General features: G+C 38.3%; 1 protein-coding gene across 4 annotated transcripts in view; it reads left to right on the forward strand.

The window, feature by feature from the left end:
• Etv1 (ETS variant 1) overlaps positions 1 to 18185 on the forward strand; it is an 87537-nt gene that overhangs the window by 61817 nt on the left and 7535 nt on the right. For all 4 annotated transcript variants that reach the window (XM_029484741.1, XM_029484740.1, XM_029484739.1 and 1 more), the window contains 3 exons: positions 10733 to 10801; positions 12665 to 12733; positions 15457 to 15626. In XM_029484741.1, coding sequence (XP_029340601.1) covers positions 10733 to 10801; positions 12665 to 12733; positions 15457 to 15626 — 308 coding nt within the window. The remainder of the gene's footprint in view (positions 1 to 10732; positions 10802 to 12664; positions 12734 to 15456; positions 15627 to 18185) is intronic.

Raw genomic sequence — 18185 nt, forward strand, 5'->3', positions numbered from 1 at the left:
GAAGGGGGTGGCTGGAGACCAGATATAATCTTAAAAGTTTCTCCTGGGAGACCGAGATGTAACTGAGACTTCCTCCAATTCCTACTTTCTACCACCTCCCAAATAGCACTCACAGCAGGAGACCAATTCTTCATTACTGGAGCCCATTAGGGCAACATGTGTGCTCCAACCATAACATACACACTTTTGCTTACAGAAAGAGAAGTATATACTTATACTATTGGAAATTCAGCAATTTTTTTTTTTACTGAAGGAACCATTTTAGTCATTTTTTAAAAATCAAATCAGAATTGGGGTTTTATTTAGAGAGTTCAGTGACCAAACAGGCACGGTGTGTTTTTGTGCCATGAGAGTCAATGCATCCTTTCTAATGTACACCTTCCCTGATCAGCTACACAATTATTGCTGTTCATTTCCTATAGAATGGAACACCTAAAATAGGAAGAAGCACAATATCTAGAACTTTTTGTCTCTTTAAAAAAAATTAGGGAGGTTCCTTCACGAATGATGAAAATATACTTCTCAACACATTTAGAAAGAAAATATAAGACAAAAAACGTGCTTAATACGCTTAATTTATAGAGCAGTATACCTTAATAGTAACACAGTGTTATAGCTTGCATATCTTTGTGCTCATGTGACTGACAAGGAAATGAAGTTCATCACAGCCACTGGTCAGCATCACAGAACCCAACCATTTATCTCCAACCCTGAATGTGAGCCCAATTCAAAATGTGAATTATAGCTCCTACAGAGAGCATAATGCTCTTGTGCCTCATGAAGTTAACCTTAGAAGGTTGTTCACATTTCAGTTTAAGTACTGGAGCCAAATCACAAATCAACTTGGATATATCAATCTCCCAATAGCTGTTAGGCTACATTTCATAAACTGTTTTGTGTTTTAAATGTATTGACTCATGGAGGTTATGCTGTACATTAAATTCTTAAAAATATGAAATAATGTTGGGTCTGGTGGCACAGTACCTAGAGGCAAAGGCAAGCAGAAGAGAGTTTGAGGCCAGTTGGGTCTACAAAGAGAGCCTCCGGCCAACAGGGTTACAGAGTGAGAACATGTCTTTAAAACAAACAAACAAAAACCCAACTTAAAAAAAAAAAGACTTAAAATGGTGTATACTTATTCATTAATAATGTCCCATACCGAGGGTTATCTTCATCCCATGTAGCTTCTTCAATTATAATCTTGAGCCTCTAAGATAAGACTGCAGTCTTGTTTTCTGTCACTTGGTTTGCCTGATATCAGAGGCTGTTAGTTAAATACTGAACTGTCTCAATGCTATAGTAAGAAGGGATTTAACACAGACTGTCCTGATTCTGGCTGCCTCTGCCCTCTCCAGTCATGACAAAGCTTCCCTAGTGATTTACTCCGGTGTGAACACAGGGCCTGTTGATTACAAATACGTTCCTATGCAGGTTCAAGTAACCAAGAGACAGATTGCTTTCTTTCCTCGTCCAGATGGCTGGCAATACCCATGTCACAGTGCTTAGGTTAGAACTGGACCTTTTCAATTCATCTTCAAGATTGCTTAGAGTAGATCATTTTGGACATTTCTATTTTTGGTCATTTCCAGTGCAACACTGATTATGGTTCTATAAACTCTGGATTTTTGTACCTGAGATGTGACATTCCCAAAGGCTCAGCTCTGCTCTTTATAAAGCTTCATTATTCAAGGCCACATTCCTTTCAGCTTTCCTTTCGCTCTTTCCCAACTTTTAATATTGTTGCTGAAAGAAATGGATTGGGAATGTTAAAGAAGGAACTATTGTATTTTTTTCTTTTTTGGAAGATGTTAACTTTCTATTTGTTGCTCTAGCCTCCAATGATAGTTTTCTTTTACTCAACCAGGGGTTTGTCAACAAGTAGGATGATGTTTCAGGTGCTTCCATTGTGAAAAGTGACAGTGGTCTTTACCTAATTGATCTCATTATTATAATAGTTGTCACGGATTAGCCTCACAGTTTGACTTAGCTTTTAATGGCCCAATGTGGGTTGTGTGGCTTTTTCTCATTTGATTCTGGTTAAAGTAGTAACTCTCCCAAACCACGATCCTGGTCTATGCTCTCAGTTTTTCTAAGAAATGCTTCAATATACTCTAAATCTACAGTTACTGTAAGTGGCCTTGGCGAGTGATTTGATTTGAGAATTGAGACTACAGTCTGGATTTACTCTTCATGCATTAACACAGGTCAAATGGACAGGGACTGCATTTTAAGTCAGTAATGGAAGGCTGAAGGCTGTCTTAAACCAATCATATCAGTTTTACCCATGACTGATTGATCCCTAGGGGCAGAGCCTTGTAAGCATTTCTTTTCCATGAATGGACTCCATAGAGCCTGGAGTTTCATTCATAAAATGGAGACTGAAAGGAAACACACACACACATGCACAAAGCCTGGCTCTCTGGAATGTCATTTATAAAGAGCTGGAGGGTGTAGTGTTCCATCAGCTGCTGCTTTTGCCAGTTGACTGGAAGTAATGATTAATGTTCACTGGTCCTGCTTGTGTGTAACCTGACACCATTTATGGCCTTCCAGAGTTCCTAATGTATGGTGAATGGGAAGACAACATTCTCAAATCAGAAACATAAACAGGAACTGGTGGGTCTGAATTCCATTCAAATATGTCATCTCAGCCCCACTGTGTTTGTCTAACTTGGATTTTACAGGCAGGAAAGGGGGAAGGGAGGGATGACATGCTCCTTAGCTGGGCTAGTTTGGAAAGGGGAACTTGACAGGGTGGAGTACACTTTTGTAGTGTGTAATTTATGCTTTCTTTTCAAACAGAACAACCAGGACACTTAGGCTTACGTTGCTTACCACCAGTGGCTGAAATGAACATCAACTGTTTTTATAAGAGGAGCTGAGATTTGAAATTAAATGAAACAGTTTAAAGACCACTGGGTTTGAATGTATGTGTTTAGTGAATGTGAACAAAAGAGCCAAAAGATTACCTTCTTTTCAAAATGGTGTGTGTGTGTGTGTGTGTGTGCGTAAAATGCCCACACCTGTGCGTTCCTGTGTCTGTGTGCACTCATTTGAGTGTAGGCTTTTGGATTTTAAATATTCTTATGAAATGTTTTGGACCTCAATTATTTCCATACTCAAATGATTTAGCTAGGTAAGTGGTGGAATGGGTTTCATAACTTGAAATAAGTTTTTTTTTTAAATTGTATTGGGTTAAAGAGATAGTTATTGTTTTCATTGTGTTTTTATTTAATTGCTGTTAATAGTTGTTGGTAACTTTCTTAAGGACAGATAATCCAAATGAATGGGAAAATACTCAAAAAAAACAAAATAAAGTTGCCAAATGAGCAGTGCTAGGGTTGTGATTATTTAATAGATCTCTAAGTTGATTTTCACTCCTCTTTCTGTGTGAGCCTTAAGAACTTATTGCTGTATTAATGTGATCTGCTTTTTAGTTATGTTCAGCATTAATTGTAAAATCATTCAGTTGGTGTGACATTTGAAAACACCAACTCCTGGGCCTGATATCTGTTGACCATTTGTATCATATGGAGCAAGCTTTGCAATTTCTTTTGCCTCCCAATTTACTTATTTGCAAAGGGGCCCTAGTGTATTTGTAGAGATGAAATATTGTCATGTTTAAGCAGTGCCTAACATAGTGTCCAGCATAGATTAGCAGACCTGGCACCAATGAAGGATACTCAGTGGGATGATTTTTATCATGATTTCTGTAGATTTCTTCAAAGTCCATCAACAAAGTGCCATAAACTCATACCTCAGGCTAGAGGATAACATGAAGTATAAGAGATATTCTACTAAAGCCATCATATATGAATCCAGTATGCTGTGTCTGACCTAGTTCAAGCTAAAATCTGTTACTTGTTCCATTTTTATTAGAAGCAAGCAGAACAAATTATCCCAATATGGTAGGAATCCCAGGAAAGATGAAACCAAGAGGAAAGACTCTACCTCCCATACTCTCCTTTCAAATCATCCAGCGTCCAATGGGAAACAAATCAGGACCAACTGGGTACTCAGTATCAAATTCTTCATTGCAGACTATTGTTGTGAATCCTTGAGTCAGACAATGGCCTTGGTTCTCATATTTACTTTTAACTGCCAAACTATGTGTTAACTGCCACACTACGGCATTATTGAGTAAATACCCAAAATCACAATACTGCTCCTGTCTTCTGATACTTTAACCTTATTTTTGACTATCTTAATAAAATCACAACCCTGTAAAACTTGCAAAATTCTGGGTTTAGAATGTTCATAAGCTGTTTAGACCTGCTTATGTTTTGTATGTGATACTATTCAAAAATAGCTCAGAAGCTTATGAGAAATATTTGTAGTTTCAGAGGGAAAGTCATATGCCACTGTGTGCCACTACGCTGCCATTGTGTCTCAGAAACATTGAATTCTCTTCATTGCAATGCTCCTTCCTCTGTCCTTGGTTTTGCCAAGAGTATGGTGGTTAGGAATGTTTATAGTTCCCTGCCTCATTTTAGAGAAGAGTCTGTCAGTGTTGACTTAGTTTATTTGCCTTCATAGTTTGCTGAAATAAAGTTATCCTAAGCGTGAATGAAGCAATACTGAACTTATCACTTCCTTCTTAAAACTTAAGCCATATCTTTCTTTTCTTCCAGTACTTTCTTTTGTAAGATGCATTTATTTTATTTTATGTTTATGAGTGTTTTACTTTCATAAATGCCTGTGTACCACGTGTCTGCCTTATAGTCAGGTAGGTCAAGAAAGGGGATCAGATACCCTGACATTGGAATTACGGATAGTTGTGAGCCACCAAGTGCATGCTGAGAATAGAACTTAAGTTGTCTGCATGAATAAAATAATTTCCGAAATCACTGCCTTTGACACAACTCTCCAGCCCTTCTGCCACCTCTTTAGTCTGTCCTGCTTAGACCTTTGAGACTGAAAACCAGGAGGTGCATAAAACTTCATTCTTCAGTTCCTTGTTTGTCTTCTTTCTCATGCGAGTCTAGACATACTTCTGCTGGAACTTATTTTAGACTTAATAACTTGCAGATTTCTTCAATATAGAATACATTATTGGTGCAAAAACATCTTTTTCATGACTATGACTTTTAGGAAACTCTAACATGTAGTTTTCTTGACTAACTATATCAAGTTCATTCATGCACTGAATGCAAAAGCAGAGTTAAAGGGTAACATGAGTGCTTCTGTATTTGCATTTATACCTATCATTATGAAGCTTGTGTTACTTATGCCCTGGACATCCTTTGATTTTTTTCAACCTAATATGTGATATTAATAGAAAGTTGGAAGAAAGAAGCCCAAACCAGGGAAGAAACAGTTAAAGAACTGAAGGAGATGAAAACATTGAAGAATAAAGTTTTAATTGGTGTCATAAGTTGTTAATATAGCTCATGTCACGATATTTTTCTCTTTAGTGCTTGGACTTGAACCAAATACTTCCTGCATGCCAGGCAAGCACTCTACTATGTATCTATCATATAGATCCTCAGCTACCTCAGGACTTAATAGAGATATTTTCAGAAATTTGTTGATTAATAATACTAACAAAGAATGGTTAAATCTTCCAGGTTTGCATTGATGAGGACGGACGGACGGACACACATACACACACACACACACTCACACACAAACACATCTTAAAAAGTATATAATACTTCAAATGCATAGAATACATCATTTTGGCTCTGTATATTTATCATTTTAAAATTTCTCCCATTATGGGTGTGACCCCAGGACTAGGCAGGGTCAGTTAACAGGACAGGATATGACCCTATTTTAAAAGTGAATAAACGAATAGTTTCATGCCGCCTTTGCTTAGTCATTTCACCCCTACAAGGAGTTAAAATGTACAGTCAGGCAATTTTTGCATCCTAATTTAAATGAAAGCAAAGGCACAGTCTTGCGCTACTCCTCCTTTAGTGGGGTTTGTCTTTTACCTTAAGACATTGGAAAGCTTAATTAAGTTGTGCGTTGATTATTACTGCAGGAGCCTAAGCAGGAGCATCAAATGAAGGAAACTGCTTTTCCTACCTCCTTGTTCAGTTTGCTATATGAGCTAATCCCACTTTTACTCACTATTTGAAAGCAAAGCAGTTTCAGCCACCACTAAAAATGCCCTAGATGAGCATGACAAATCTTTCCTGTCTGAGCCTGGTGTACCTTTTGGAGGCTTAGACAAATGATAGCCAAAGGGTAATTTTCATTTTGTACAACTGAGCATCAACTATGCAAATCAAAGGAGTGCCTGGCATATGACATGTGCAAATTCAGAGCTGTACTTGGTGGTCAAACCTTTGCTAAAGCTGCCCAGATCCAAACTGTATTTCCCAGTTCAGCTTTACATTGTTAGACAAAGAGGGAGAAGCAGCTCTTTTCAGAGTTTCTTGCACATGTATCCAGAGATGGTATCACTTCAGGTATGATACCTTTCGTAGTGATTCTTCATGAAGCCTAACCCAACAGTGCAGTTTGGAGAGTTAGCATTCTTTGTTCTTGACTCCACCCATACAAGTCGTCCAAGCCTGGAGTTGCCAGCACCACTGTGCTGCTTTGAATTTTTACAGCATATTAGGTCAGCTTTCATCACCACAAGAGCTCATCTGTAACAAATTACAGACGTTGTGATTTCTGTGAGCTGATTTGGTCAACACTAATATCGTGTTTTAGAATGCTTTGATCCACGAGTTTCTTACAGCACTAAAAATCCTTTGTCCTAAATTCAATTTATATAATCCAATTTATAGACTGACTTTTAAACTTTATAGGCCAGTGTTATTTAAGAACAAACGACAAGGGTTAATATTGGGGGAAAATGAATTTCAAAGAGAGATCCTTGAGTATTTAAAACGTCTGATGGAAACTCTGCTCAATCACAAATTTGTGATGCCTGTTCAATCGATGTATTTTTATATACCATAGATTAAGAGATACATTTACAGAGACTATTCCAGAGTAACTTCACGAGTAACCAGCAAATCAACTAGTGAATCATGAGACTTAAGAACAGGAAATTAAGATATTAAAATATGTATTTATATCCTAAATTCTTACTGTCTGTGTATGCTGAGATGAAGTATCACTTCATATCAAGATACATGTACAGTACAAGAAACTAAAAAGAGCTGCTTTCTCCCTTTGCCTAACAATATAAAGCTCTGCTGGACAACACAGTACTGACCTGAGCAGCTTTACCAAAGGGACAGTATTACATACAACTTACTCCATATGCTCCTCTTAAAAACCCTTTGAAAAGTCTCAGTAGCACTCCCATTTTACAGAGAAGAAGGTTGAGGAAAGAGCTGTTTGTTAACCAACCTACACAAAGCTACCCTCCCACGAAATGAGAGACCTCAGACTTGAATGTGCACCTAGTAGGTGACATTGTGGTCCTTGGCAATCGCTGGGTAGTACTTGTCATCTTATAATTATAACCAGAGGATACCAGAGAAGATGGTATAAATGTCCCGCCATCCTAGCATGTTTCCAGAGGCAGTGCTACAGTTGACTGTTACTCTTGCATTGTACTTTCTTCCACAAGTAAAGTGGAAGGCTCTGCCCAGCGGCACTTGCATCCCTGTCACCCATTGTCTACCTTTGAAGTCACCACTTAGCCAGTTTGGTTCTTAGTGGAACGTTTAGCAAAAGTTCAAATGTAATGCCAAATCGCACCAGTTGTACTTTTTTTTTTATTAGATAAGGTAGAAATGAAAGCAGCAGGCAATTTAATTAGCAGTAATTTTTCTGGGCAAGTCATTACTTTGATGAACTTCAGAGCAATGTTTACGGCCCCTAATTAACCATGTTAGTCATTTGATTGAATAATCACTTTGGAAATGTTTCTACAATTTGATTAGAGTCTGACCCACTCTGATAGTCATAAATTAACTGTTATCACTTTAGAATAACATGACTTTAGTTATTCTATGTGAATAAACCTCCTAGCCCTGTCCTTTATTTAAAAAGAAAAAAATAAAAAAACAATCTGTTTTTTTGGGCTATATAAATGGCATTCATTTTAAGGGCAGAGTAGATTTTAAAATGCTAGCCAAGGTCTTGCCTTTAAAATATTAGTTGTTAATTTTATTTGCTCTCATGTAGTAAATGGTAAGAATTGGAAAAGCACACTTTTCTCCATAAATTACCACTCATATCCTTGTAAAAATGTAAATCACACGTTGTTCTTTGGAGAACTGTAATGAAGATCCTGGCCTCAGACCTATTATGTGTTACTGATTTTTAAATAAATTTAGAGTTTAGAAATACCTATTTAAAATATGGAGATGAAGAGCTACAGTTCTCGAAGAACATTACAGTGGAAGAGAAGCAACAGAGACAGCATCTGCTTTCTAGCCGCAGGATTAGACTAGCTGTGCGTAGAGTATCTTTGACGTTCATGTTTGGTTTTCCCAGATTACGCTAATTTTACACCATGTTAGAACATTCTCTGGGTATCCTTCCACCTTGAATTCTGGGTTCCTCGGAAATGTTTGAGTGTTCTCCTAGCCCCCTTTTTTCCCCTCGGGATGGAAAAGTGTATCTTTAGCTACACCAATATGGAATAGACTTCAGCCTCTGTCTTTTCCTCTAGCTTCCTCCAGAGCTGCCAGCTGTTTTTTACAGCCGTACCCCAGGTGTGTAGCCGTCAGAGTATTTTTGTGGCGTGGTGGCATCAGTATAGCGAAAGGCTTGCCTCCGAGCAGCTGTTGCACTGCCTGCAATCATTAACACTGTCCCTTCCCAGGCCCAGCTGTTTTGAGGGACCCTTTGCCTGGCAATAGATCAGAATAACATTAAAAATTAACGTGAAGCTTGGTCATTAGTTTGAAGTTGGGGTAAAGTGGCTTGCTAACTATTCGGTGAATTATCAATACTATCAGGAAGAGAGGCACTTTACCTTCATAGAGTCAGAATTATGTTCTATGTAATAAATTATATGAACCACGTTATAGAAAAATGTGTGTGTGTTTAAGTTTCACACTATCTTCATCGTGTAACCTAGATTTATTATGTACTTTCATTTTATGTATGTATGTATATATGTATGTATGTATGTATGTATGTATGTATGTATGTATTTTTTTGATGCTGGAGATTGTACCTAGGGACTTGTGCATGCTGTGCAAAGGGTTCTACTACGGAGCTACCTGCCCAGCCTCTTACCGCCTCGGCTCTAATTGGTTCTCTTGCTTTTGTTTCTGAAATGGAGTCTCTGTGTAATTCAGACTGGCCTCAACTTCACAATCTTTCTTCCTTAGCCTCCTGAATACTAGGATTATAGGTGGTTACTACCAAATCCATACTTTTTAAAATGTTAGAAGTGTGGCTTACTGGAAAGATCTTTTAGATTAAAACCATATGGGTTAAAATATTTTTAAGGTAAAAATTCCTCATATTTTTGTTGACATTAGAACAAAAAAATTTATCATTTGTCACCAGACTCCCCCCCTAAAAAATACTGACTTTGAAAATGAAAAATTCTAGACCAAGGGGAAAACCAAGGCAAATAATAGATACTGATTAGCCATTGTTACAAGGAGTGTGTAGATAAATAAGTCTGAAGGGACAAAGCTTTTTAAATTCAATCCTTAAGAATGGTGTATTTTAATTACAGAGTGGGAAAGTGGGAGTATTTTTTATTAAATAGTACACTTATGGCACACCTTTAGTTTTTTTTTTTTTTATGTTGCTAAAAAACTACTAAAGCATACAGATGATCTAATTGGCTTGATCTTAAACATAATACATTCAAGGATAGGGCACCTAAACCTTTCTGTTTTGAAGAATTAGTTTTAAGGAAAGTGTTCTAAAATGAAGTACAAAAACCTAGGGATTGGAGCTCAGAAGAAGAGACTCCTAAAATATGGGGAGGCCTTTCTATTGGGGGCTGCCATACATCTGCTTCTGGTTTCAGAATGAATCCCTCCATTTCACTAGGAACTGGAGAGCTGTAGTAGATGCCAGGGACCATCTCTCAACCCTTTATTCTATAGCAATACAAGTAAAGAAAGGTTTGTGGAAATTTATGTAGTTTGTAAGGACTTGATGTTTGATCCATTGTCTCCTGCTCTGTGTTTATTTCATTTTTCTATGTCAAAAGCACTGAACATGGTCAGTTCTGAGTCAGCACCTGAGCCAGGTCCACAGTTAGCCCTTTGCTTTTACTTCCAGAATTCTTGACCTTGTAGGAGAGTCTTTCCTGGGACAGGCATTGTGAACCTGCTTATTATGTACTGTCCTTTCATAGGCTTTGAACATGATCTATATTCTTAATAAAAATGAAAGGCCAGACATGCTATTATCTGAGGAAAACAGTTCAAAATTATCAAGATAATTTATGAGATTTAATTATTCTGTCCTTTCTTAGTAATTTCTGTCTAGTATTCATGAAGTCACCCATGTCTGAACCATTTAGCACTGTGCATAGAGAAAATACTGAGAGATATATAAATTCATTCCACTTGCCCTTAAACATTCTAGTGTGCCATCCATATGGTATTGCTGAACTTCAGCAAAGGTGAGTTGGTAAAACCGTGTTGACTTGCTTATTGAAGAGATTTAGCCTCTCCTATGATCCATTTAGCTTTACATTCTTGGAGGCCCCATTGAAAATGTTTTCCACGTTCTGACAGACTTGATCATTGGTGCTCTTGATGTTTCTGCTCTGTTCTGTGTATTTTACCTGCTCTTCCCTTCTAACCTGCCTTTCTATGACACATTTTGTTTCCTCTTTCAGAAGTGCCTAGCTGCCACTCCATTTATATGAGGCAAGAAGGCTTCCTGGCTCATCCAAGCAGAACAGAAGTTAAGTTCATTTTATAAGATTGCTTATAAATAACATGAAAAGTAATCAGACATTCCAAATATGGGTCTACTTACTCATTCATTATGTGCTTTGGGAAAATGCAGTTATGTTCCTAAAATATTATATATAAAATAATATTGTTTGGGGAGATAGAAGATGAGCAACAGCAGAATGCTTGACCAATGTCCCCAAGGCCAGGGGCTCAGTCCCCAGCAAGATGACATAAGCAAGCACAGACCCTGCTCTATCGTTGGAAGATGAAAAGATAGTGCTTCCTATCTTAGTAGCTTGCATTTTGCTGTGAGCATGAGTCTTGTCCATACCCATAGCTGTGTTCTGCCAGCAACTTGCAGTCTGTCAACTAGAAACAGCTCCTTCCAGATTACCCACCTTTTCGCACTCTACCGACAGGCATCTTGGGAAATATTGAGTCAAGGTCTTATAAGCCTAAGTCATACTTTGAAGTAAAACATGGTAGTGTGACTTTGCCTTTCACTGTCCTGAATTTTGTACCTTTTGGAAAAGCAATTATTAAGAATGGGTTCACATAAGCTGTGTAGAGACAGAATTTTTATTCCAGGTAACCACAATAGAATACTCTGCTCTGATAGACTTTGACATCTGCAACGTAAGAGACAAGAAATGATTATCTGGAAATTATCTCTACTGAAGGATTCCTGGAACTATGTGCATGTTTCTTCAATAAAATTGCCATAGATAATACCTTTTCAGTTAGAATTAGTATTCATGATTTTATATGAATGATATTAATAGACATTTAACTGATAACAAAAGACAGTACATCTAAAATACTTGAGAGGAAAAGCTTTGCACCAATGCAGTGTGGTTATTCTTGCTGATGTTATTAATATTATAAACCTACCATAGAGAACCTTGCTATGGTTGAATTGTATGAAATTTCTTCCTATAAGCAAAGGTGACAATTAGGTGAATAAAATATATGTGAGAGAAAAAAGCATTACTAGAAGATATTAATTTATTTTTACTTTTTTTCTATGAGGTGAGTTATGTTATAGCACAAAACAAAACAACAATAACATCCTCTCTCTTACTCTCTTGCCTACTAATGATGAGATGGAGTTGAGGAAATGACCTCATGGGTGGATTTGCCTAACACCAAGCCTTGCAAATTTAATTCAATCCACAAATTCACATGGTGGAAGGAGAAACCACAAGTTGCCCTCCAACCTTCAGGGCCATTTTGTGACTTCCATGAACACAAACACATGCACACATCCATGCACACGCATGCGAGCACACACCCACCCACATGTATACACACTGTGTGCACACATACATGTGCATGCTCATGTATGTGTGTGGACAGTATAATAAATATTTCAAAATGATAATGTTAGCTTTCCAAGATATTTCTGTAATGAAATAAACGGTAGACTAAATGTGTTTCAGAGTACAAGGACAACACCAGAAATTGGCTTTGGTGTCCCTCTCTTGAATAATGAAACAAAGAAGAAGCCAGGAAATAAAATGATGCATTATTAAGCATAGGTTTGACAGGATTTTTGTGAGGTCTCTGCTTAGGGTCAGCAGTTATACATCTCTGACGTTTCTGTATCACTGTGCTATGGCGCCCCTCTAAATTGGAGTGCATGAAAATCATTCAGTACTCACACTAGCTCTACCACTCTTATCCCCACTTGATAGATGGGAAGATGGAGGCAAAGAGCCAAACTAATGTCTCAAATATCAAATGGCTAGAAGGTGACAGACTACATTTCAAGACATTTTGTGTGTGTGTGTGTGTGAGTGGTGGCTGAAGAATCTTTGAGCATAATTTCATATTCTCCCATTAATGATACATATTCTGTTTTCCTTCCACAGGCTGCATGTTTGAGAAGGGTCCCAGGCAGTTCTATGATGACACCTGTGTGGTCCCGGAGAAGTTCGATGGTGGGTTTCTCTCGCTTTACATTTGACTTTATGAGCGGAGACCACTCTTTCCTTTTCTGAAAGCAGTTAACATTTGTACTTAGGGGGTTCTTATACACACCATTTGTCACACCCTCAGGGCTGGTGCAGTTATTGGATATTCTCATCCTTCCTCCTCCCCTTACTGACCTCTTAGGTTCCTTTTTTTGGAGCTGGGAGAGAAGACCAGCATTGTTGCTGTGCTCTGTGCTGAGCAGGGCATCTTTCCACTGCCCTGCGGAGCACATGCAGCTTGTTATTTGAGATTTACTGAAAGCTGATCCTGTAATTAACAAAGCAGAACAGAAAGCATGCTACTGTGGATGCACCGATGACTAATGCAGGCCCTTTCTTTTTATTGTTCATGAAAAGATGCATTATGGAGCACAGGAACAACATAACAGCCCATTGAGTCTACTGATTGCTTGCCCCCACACCCCACCAACGAAGATGTACATTACTAATGTAACATGTTGTAATTGCTTAAAAGGAACTTAGGAACTCATTACCTTTTAAATATCTCTTGCTAGTACAACGAATAGGTCCCCGATACAAGAAAACAGCGTCAAACTAGATAGAGTATTCTTTTCTTGACAAGCATAGTGGCAAAAGCTGACATTTACAAGGAAGCTTTGGGAAAAAGTGAACAGTTAATTCATTTAGTGGTTCTTCGGAGTGGTCTCCATAGTTCCTGCTTTGATTGTCAAACAGGAAATGAGCAGGGGCCCTCTGATTAGCTGATTGCAAAAACTTTGGGGATCTAGGCTGTAATGACTTGGGCGCTCTCAGAGGTTTTAATTGTCATTATTTAAACAGCAAAGTGCATGCTCAGATTTCTCTTCAATCTCATAATTAGTTCTTGAGGGCTTAGCTCCTAAGCTTCTTGCTGCTCTCGTAGCTTTTGGGAAGGATGGTGAGTTTTAGGAAAATCTATTTCCTTAGCCTTCCTTAAGATGGCTCAATTTATTAAAGGTCATGGAGTTGAAACCCCAAAGGGGATCCCTTTTTTTGGTTTTCTTCTACAATATTTACACTTCTGTTTCAGCAGCGTGAGTTGTGTTAGCTGCCACTAACAGCACAGCATCACAACTCTTAAAAGTGGCTTTTTCTGTGGACATGGAGCTTAAAACTTGCTTTCTGGACTGTCCTTTCTTCCTTTCATTTATTGTGAGTTTTGCATCTTAAATAATCTTAAACTTAGTAAGGGCATTCAAAGAGGGAGGCTATCTGAAAACTATGGCAAAACAGAATGCTAGTGCCTATGGAGCTGGCTGTCCTTCTTCCCTGTCTTTCACTGTTATTTATCTTTACCTTATACATATATATGTTTAATATATATTTGCCTCCATGAAAAAAGTTAAGTACTAGAAGGAAAAGTCTGAGATAAATAAAACTGACTTTAGATGAACAGAACATGCAGACACCTTGTTAAGAACAAAAGCAAATCACCATTTGTCAGTGGCTATTGACTGAATGTTGATGTGTGTGTTTGTGTGCCTTTTAAAGTATTGGGGTTTTTTCCTGGTCATGTGACAGGTGTAGTTCTACTTAACAACGACAAGAAATTTTTAGAGAGCTTGTGATTTACATTTATTTTGTAGTCCACACTTAATATGAATAGAGGCAGGTGAATATATCCTTCCTGAATTGTTTCTTCAACCAGGAAGAAAAATTCACACACTAACCCTGAGCGATCTGTAGGCATTAGCTTGGCAGTCTCCAGTGCCGGCAGGCCCATACAGTTCTGAGAAGCATGGCTGGAGTTGGAAGGAAATGAGCAGTGCTCAGAACACCAAGGGCTCTGTTTTGTTTTCTTTTGCTTTGTGCTAAGACAGTTGTACAGCAAAGTCAGTGTTAACGCCAGTACTCATGCTAGATGCTTTTCTATGCCATAGGAGGTAAATGCGGCACATTTTTTTCTTTGCCTAAAAAAATCTATTTTACAGAATGTGTTGTTATATACCATCTAAAATTGGCCTTTTTTAAAAAAAAGACCAGCAAACAAAATTAAATGAGCAAAACACACGTAAGTTTTGTTCATCGGGAATGTTGTTTTATTTATTGCCAAGTGACAAAGAGTGGCTTCTGGAGGAAGGTGCAGTAGGTGGAATGCTGCCACTGCTGCTGCTGACTCCCACAAGAGAGAGCTTCCTGATTCATATAAAGCACAGGCCACAAAGACTTTATGATATTACCAAATTTACCTTGAAATATGCTCACTGAGATATTCAGTAGTCGGTCATATGGAGGTCAATAAAGTATTTGCAAATTACAGCTTGTAGAAATTAAGTGATACAAATAAAATGCCCAGAGCTTGAAGCTGATTACTCTCCTCTTAGTGTTAGTCAGAGCCAGAGAAACAGCAGTTAGTGAAGCAAACCAGCATGATTGGGTATGATGGCTTGTAAAGGCACGAGGGAAGGATAGACAGTTAGACTAGGTTGTTAGAAGCAAATGATGATTATGAACGTATTCCTTACCGGTGTACATTTGCATTAGTGAGAATACATATTGTTATGTTGTCCACAAGTTTGTATGTATTGTTGGTTTGCTTTGAATCATGTGATTATTTTAAATCTGTATGTACCGGTGCTGTTTACAACCACCACGAAGTGATTATGTTTAGCCATTTTCATGATTGATTTGGTGTAAATTTTATATAGATGGCATAGTCGTGCTGATAATCATTTATTTTTTAAATGTAGGAGACATTAAGCAAGAGCCTGGAATGTACCGGGAAGGACCCACGTACCAGAGGCGAGGATCCCTCCAGCTCTGGCAGTTTTTGGTAGCTCTTCTGGATGACCCTTCAAATTCTCATTTCATTGCCTGGACTGGACGAGGCATGGAATTTAAACTGATTGAGCCTGAAGAGGTTAGTCTAAGTAGATTTTGAGTAGGAATCTGAACAGTATACATCTGTTCAGAGGACTAGTTTTGCAGTAGAGGACTGGCTTCACACCAAACACACACCAAATATTCAGGAGTGGGAAAACCGTTGCTAATTGTTTGGGTGTCTAAATTTTCTAAGATATTGAGAGATCCATGTGACTATAAAGAAACTTTGATTTCCTGTAGATGCACTTCAATGATGGAAGGGAAGAACCACAAAATTATCCTGCTGGCAACATAGGCTAACGATGCCTAACAGAATAATCACAGAGCTCTTTACCGAGATGGGAATGCATGATTTTAATAATCAAAGCAAGACTTGGACTGGAGAAGTTCAATGTGGCTTTGTGTCAGTTAAACAGGCATTTTCCTCCACCTGCAATTAAAATAAACTGAGCAGAAACAGAACACTTTGCATTTGTCATATGTGTTAGGACAAGAGACATTACTGAATAATATCAGTAATGTTCGAGCCACTCAGGAGAGACAACATTCTGTGAGTGAGTGACTATGCCCATTTAGCAGCCTGTGGTATTTATGTGTTTGAGTCTGAAGAGAAGAATGGAGAATCTGACTAGGTGACCAGTCAATGCCAACACATTCTGAGTTTTCTTATTATTTAAATGTGAGAAAAATACAAAATCACATCTGTTTCACACAATTGATAGTTCAACCACTTTGCTGTCACAGATGCATAAAGTCAATAACGAGACTCAATAATTCAGTCAGTTGACTATTTTCAAACGTTGACAAGCTCACTAGGTATTGTGCAATAGGCATTACGTGTTCCCTATGCTTTTATTCCACATCCGTCCCTAGGGGCCTGAGAAGACAGCTCAGTAACTAATGTGCCTCTGCACAAGCATGAGGACTTCAGGCAGCCATGTGAAAAGCATAGCAGTTGATCCCAGCCCACTAGGGCCAGACACAGAAAGATCCTGGGGACTCAGTGGCCATCTAATCTAGCTGAATCAGCATGGTTCCATGTTTAATGAGAGATCCTGTCTGAAAAGGCGAGGTCGAGACTGATTGAGGAAGACACCTGCTATCAACCTTGCTCATATATGTATACACTACATACCCCCACATCCCAAAAAACCCTGAAAAAGTTAAATATCCTATTTCTTATTGGTGCCTACTTCACTCTTAGCAATCATCTAATCAAACAATGATCATGATGTTTCTTCTGATTTCTTCTTTGGAAAGAACTTGTGAATTATTTTAGTCTGTGTGACCCCACAGGTCCTCTCCAGTCTCCACTACATAACAAATCTTTCAGTGATGAGCACCACAATCCATGAGTGAGGATTTGGAAGCTACCATACTGTTCAACTCACAGGACTTATTTTCTCACTTTTCACATGTCAGTTTAAAATGCTAATGATTACAATTCTGAGTCTGCCATGCTTATCTGCTCTGTCTGCTTGGATACCAAGAGCAAACACAGCTCTCTCTTTCAGGTATCTGCGATAATGGTATATTATTTACAAATTAGTCAACCATCCTAGGCAATTGTTCCCAGAAACACTCTTTAACCGTAGCAAGACACCTGCTAGATTCAACCATGGTCTTTGTTGATGCTCGAGCTAGTTGAACATCAGGGAAATCAGATTGCCAGACCCCAGGCTCACTGTCCCATAGCTAAGCATGACCTTCCAAAGTAATTTGGTGGGCTGGAGGATATAGGTCACTGGTGCCGTGCTAGCCTTGAGTTCAAACACTAACACCAAAAAATGTATTTATTAATATAATAAAACAGAGTTATACTTAAAGTATTAAACTGACTCTTTTAATGTCACTGGCAGTGAAAACGCATGCCAAAACACTGTACCTTGTGTGCTCCTATTTAAAGTAAGACATGAGAAAGTCTTGTTTTCATTTTGAGAGTCCAGGTTAAAAACTGTTCCTTAACTTTGAGTGATTGTATGTATGGCATTGGTGGCACTTCGGGGGAACCAAGTGGATGTAGTTTTTGAACTGCCTGGAACCTATTTAGGCTTCCTGCTGATTTTAGACCCTTTTGTCTACATTATATACACATATTGTTGTCTATTTTTACCTTAAGTTTGTGCCAATTGTGACACAAAATATGTCTAAGAACAGACTTTCTTTACATACAGACTAATAATCCATAGTGCTGAGAATCAATTGGCATTATAAGAAGCAGACTCTTAAGAGTCCTCTCTTAAGGTATTCACAACAGTTCTGTCACTCTCCAGAGACTTCTATGGTGCCTTAAAGTTCATTGCCTTTTAATTTTGAAGAGAACTCTTAGGTGGCAAATTCTAATAAAGACTAATTGGTAAATACTGTTTTCAGGAATTGTTGCTTAACAGAACTTTTCACACTTGCGAGCTTTTGTGCATAGGACACAACTTGGTATTTCTATTGAGCAACTGGTAGCCTTCATTACACTTTTGAAGGATTTTACTTAAAAAAAAACCCTAGGGCCGGGCGTGGTGGCGCACGCCTTTAATCCCAGCACTCGGGAGGCAGAGGCAGGTGGATTTCTGAGTTCGAGGCCAGCCTGGTCTGCAAAGTG

The sequence above is a fragment of the Mus caroli genome, chromosome 12 (genome assembly GCF_900094665.2).
Source record: "Mus caroli chromosome 12, CAROLI_EIJ_v1.1, whole genome shotgun sequence".
NCBI classification, from domain to species: domain Eukaryota; kingdom Metazoa; phylum Chordata; class Mammalia; order Rodentia; family Muridae; genus Mus; species Mus caroli.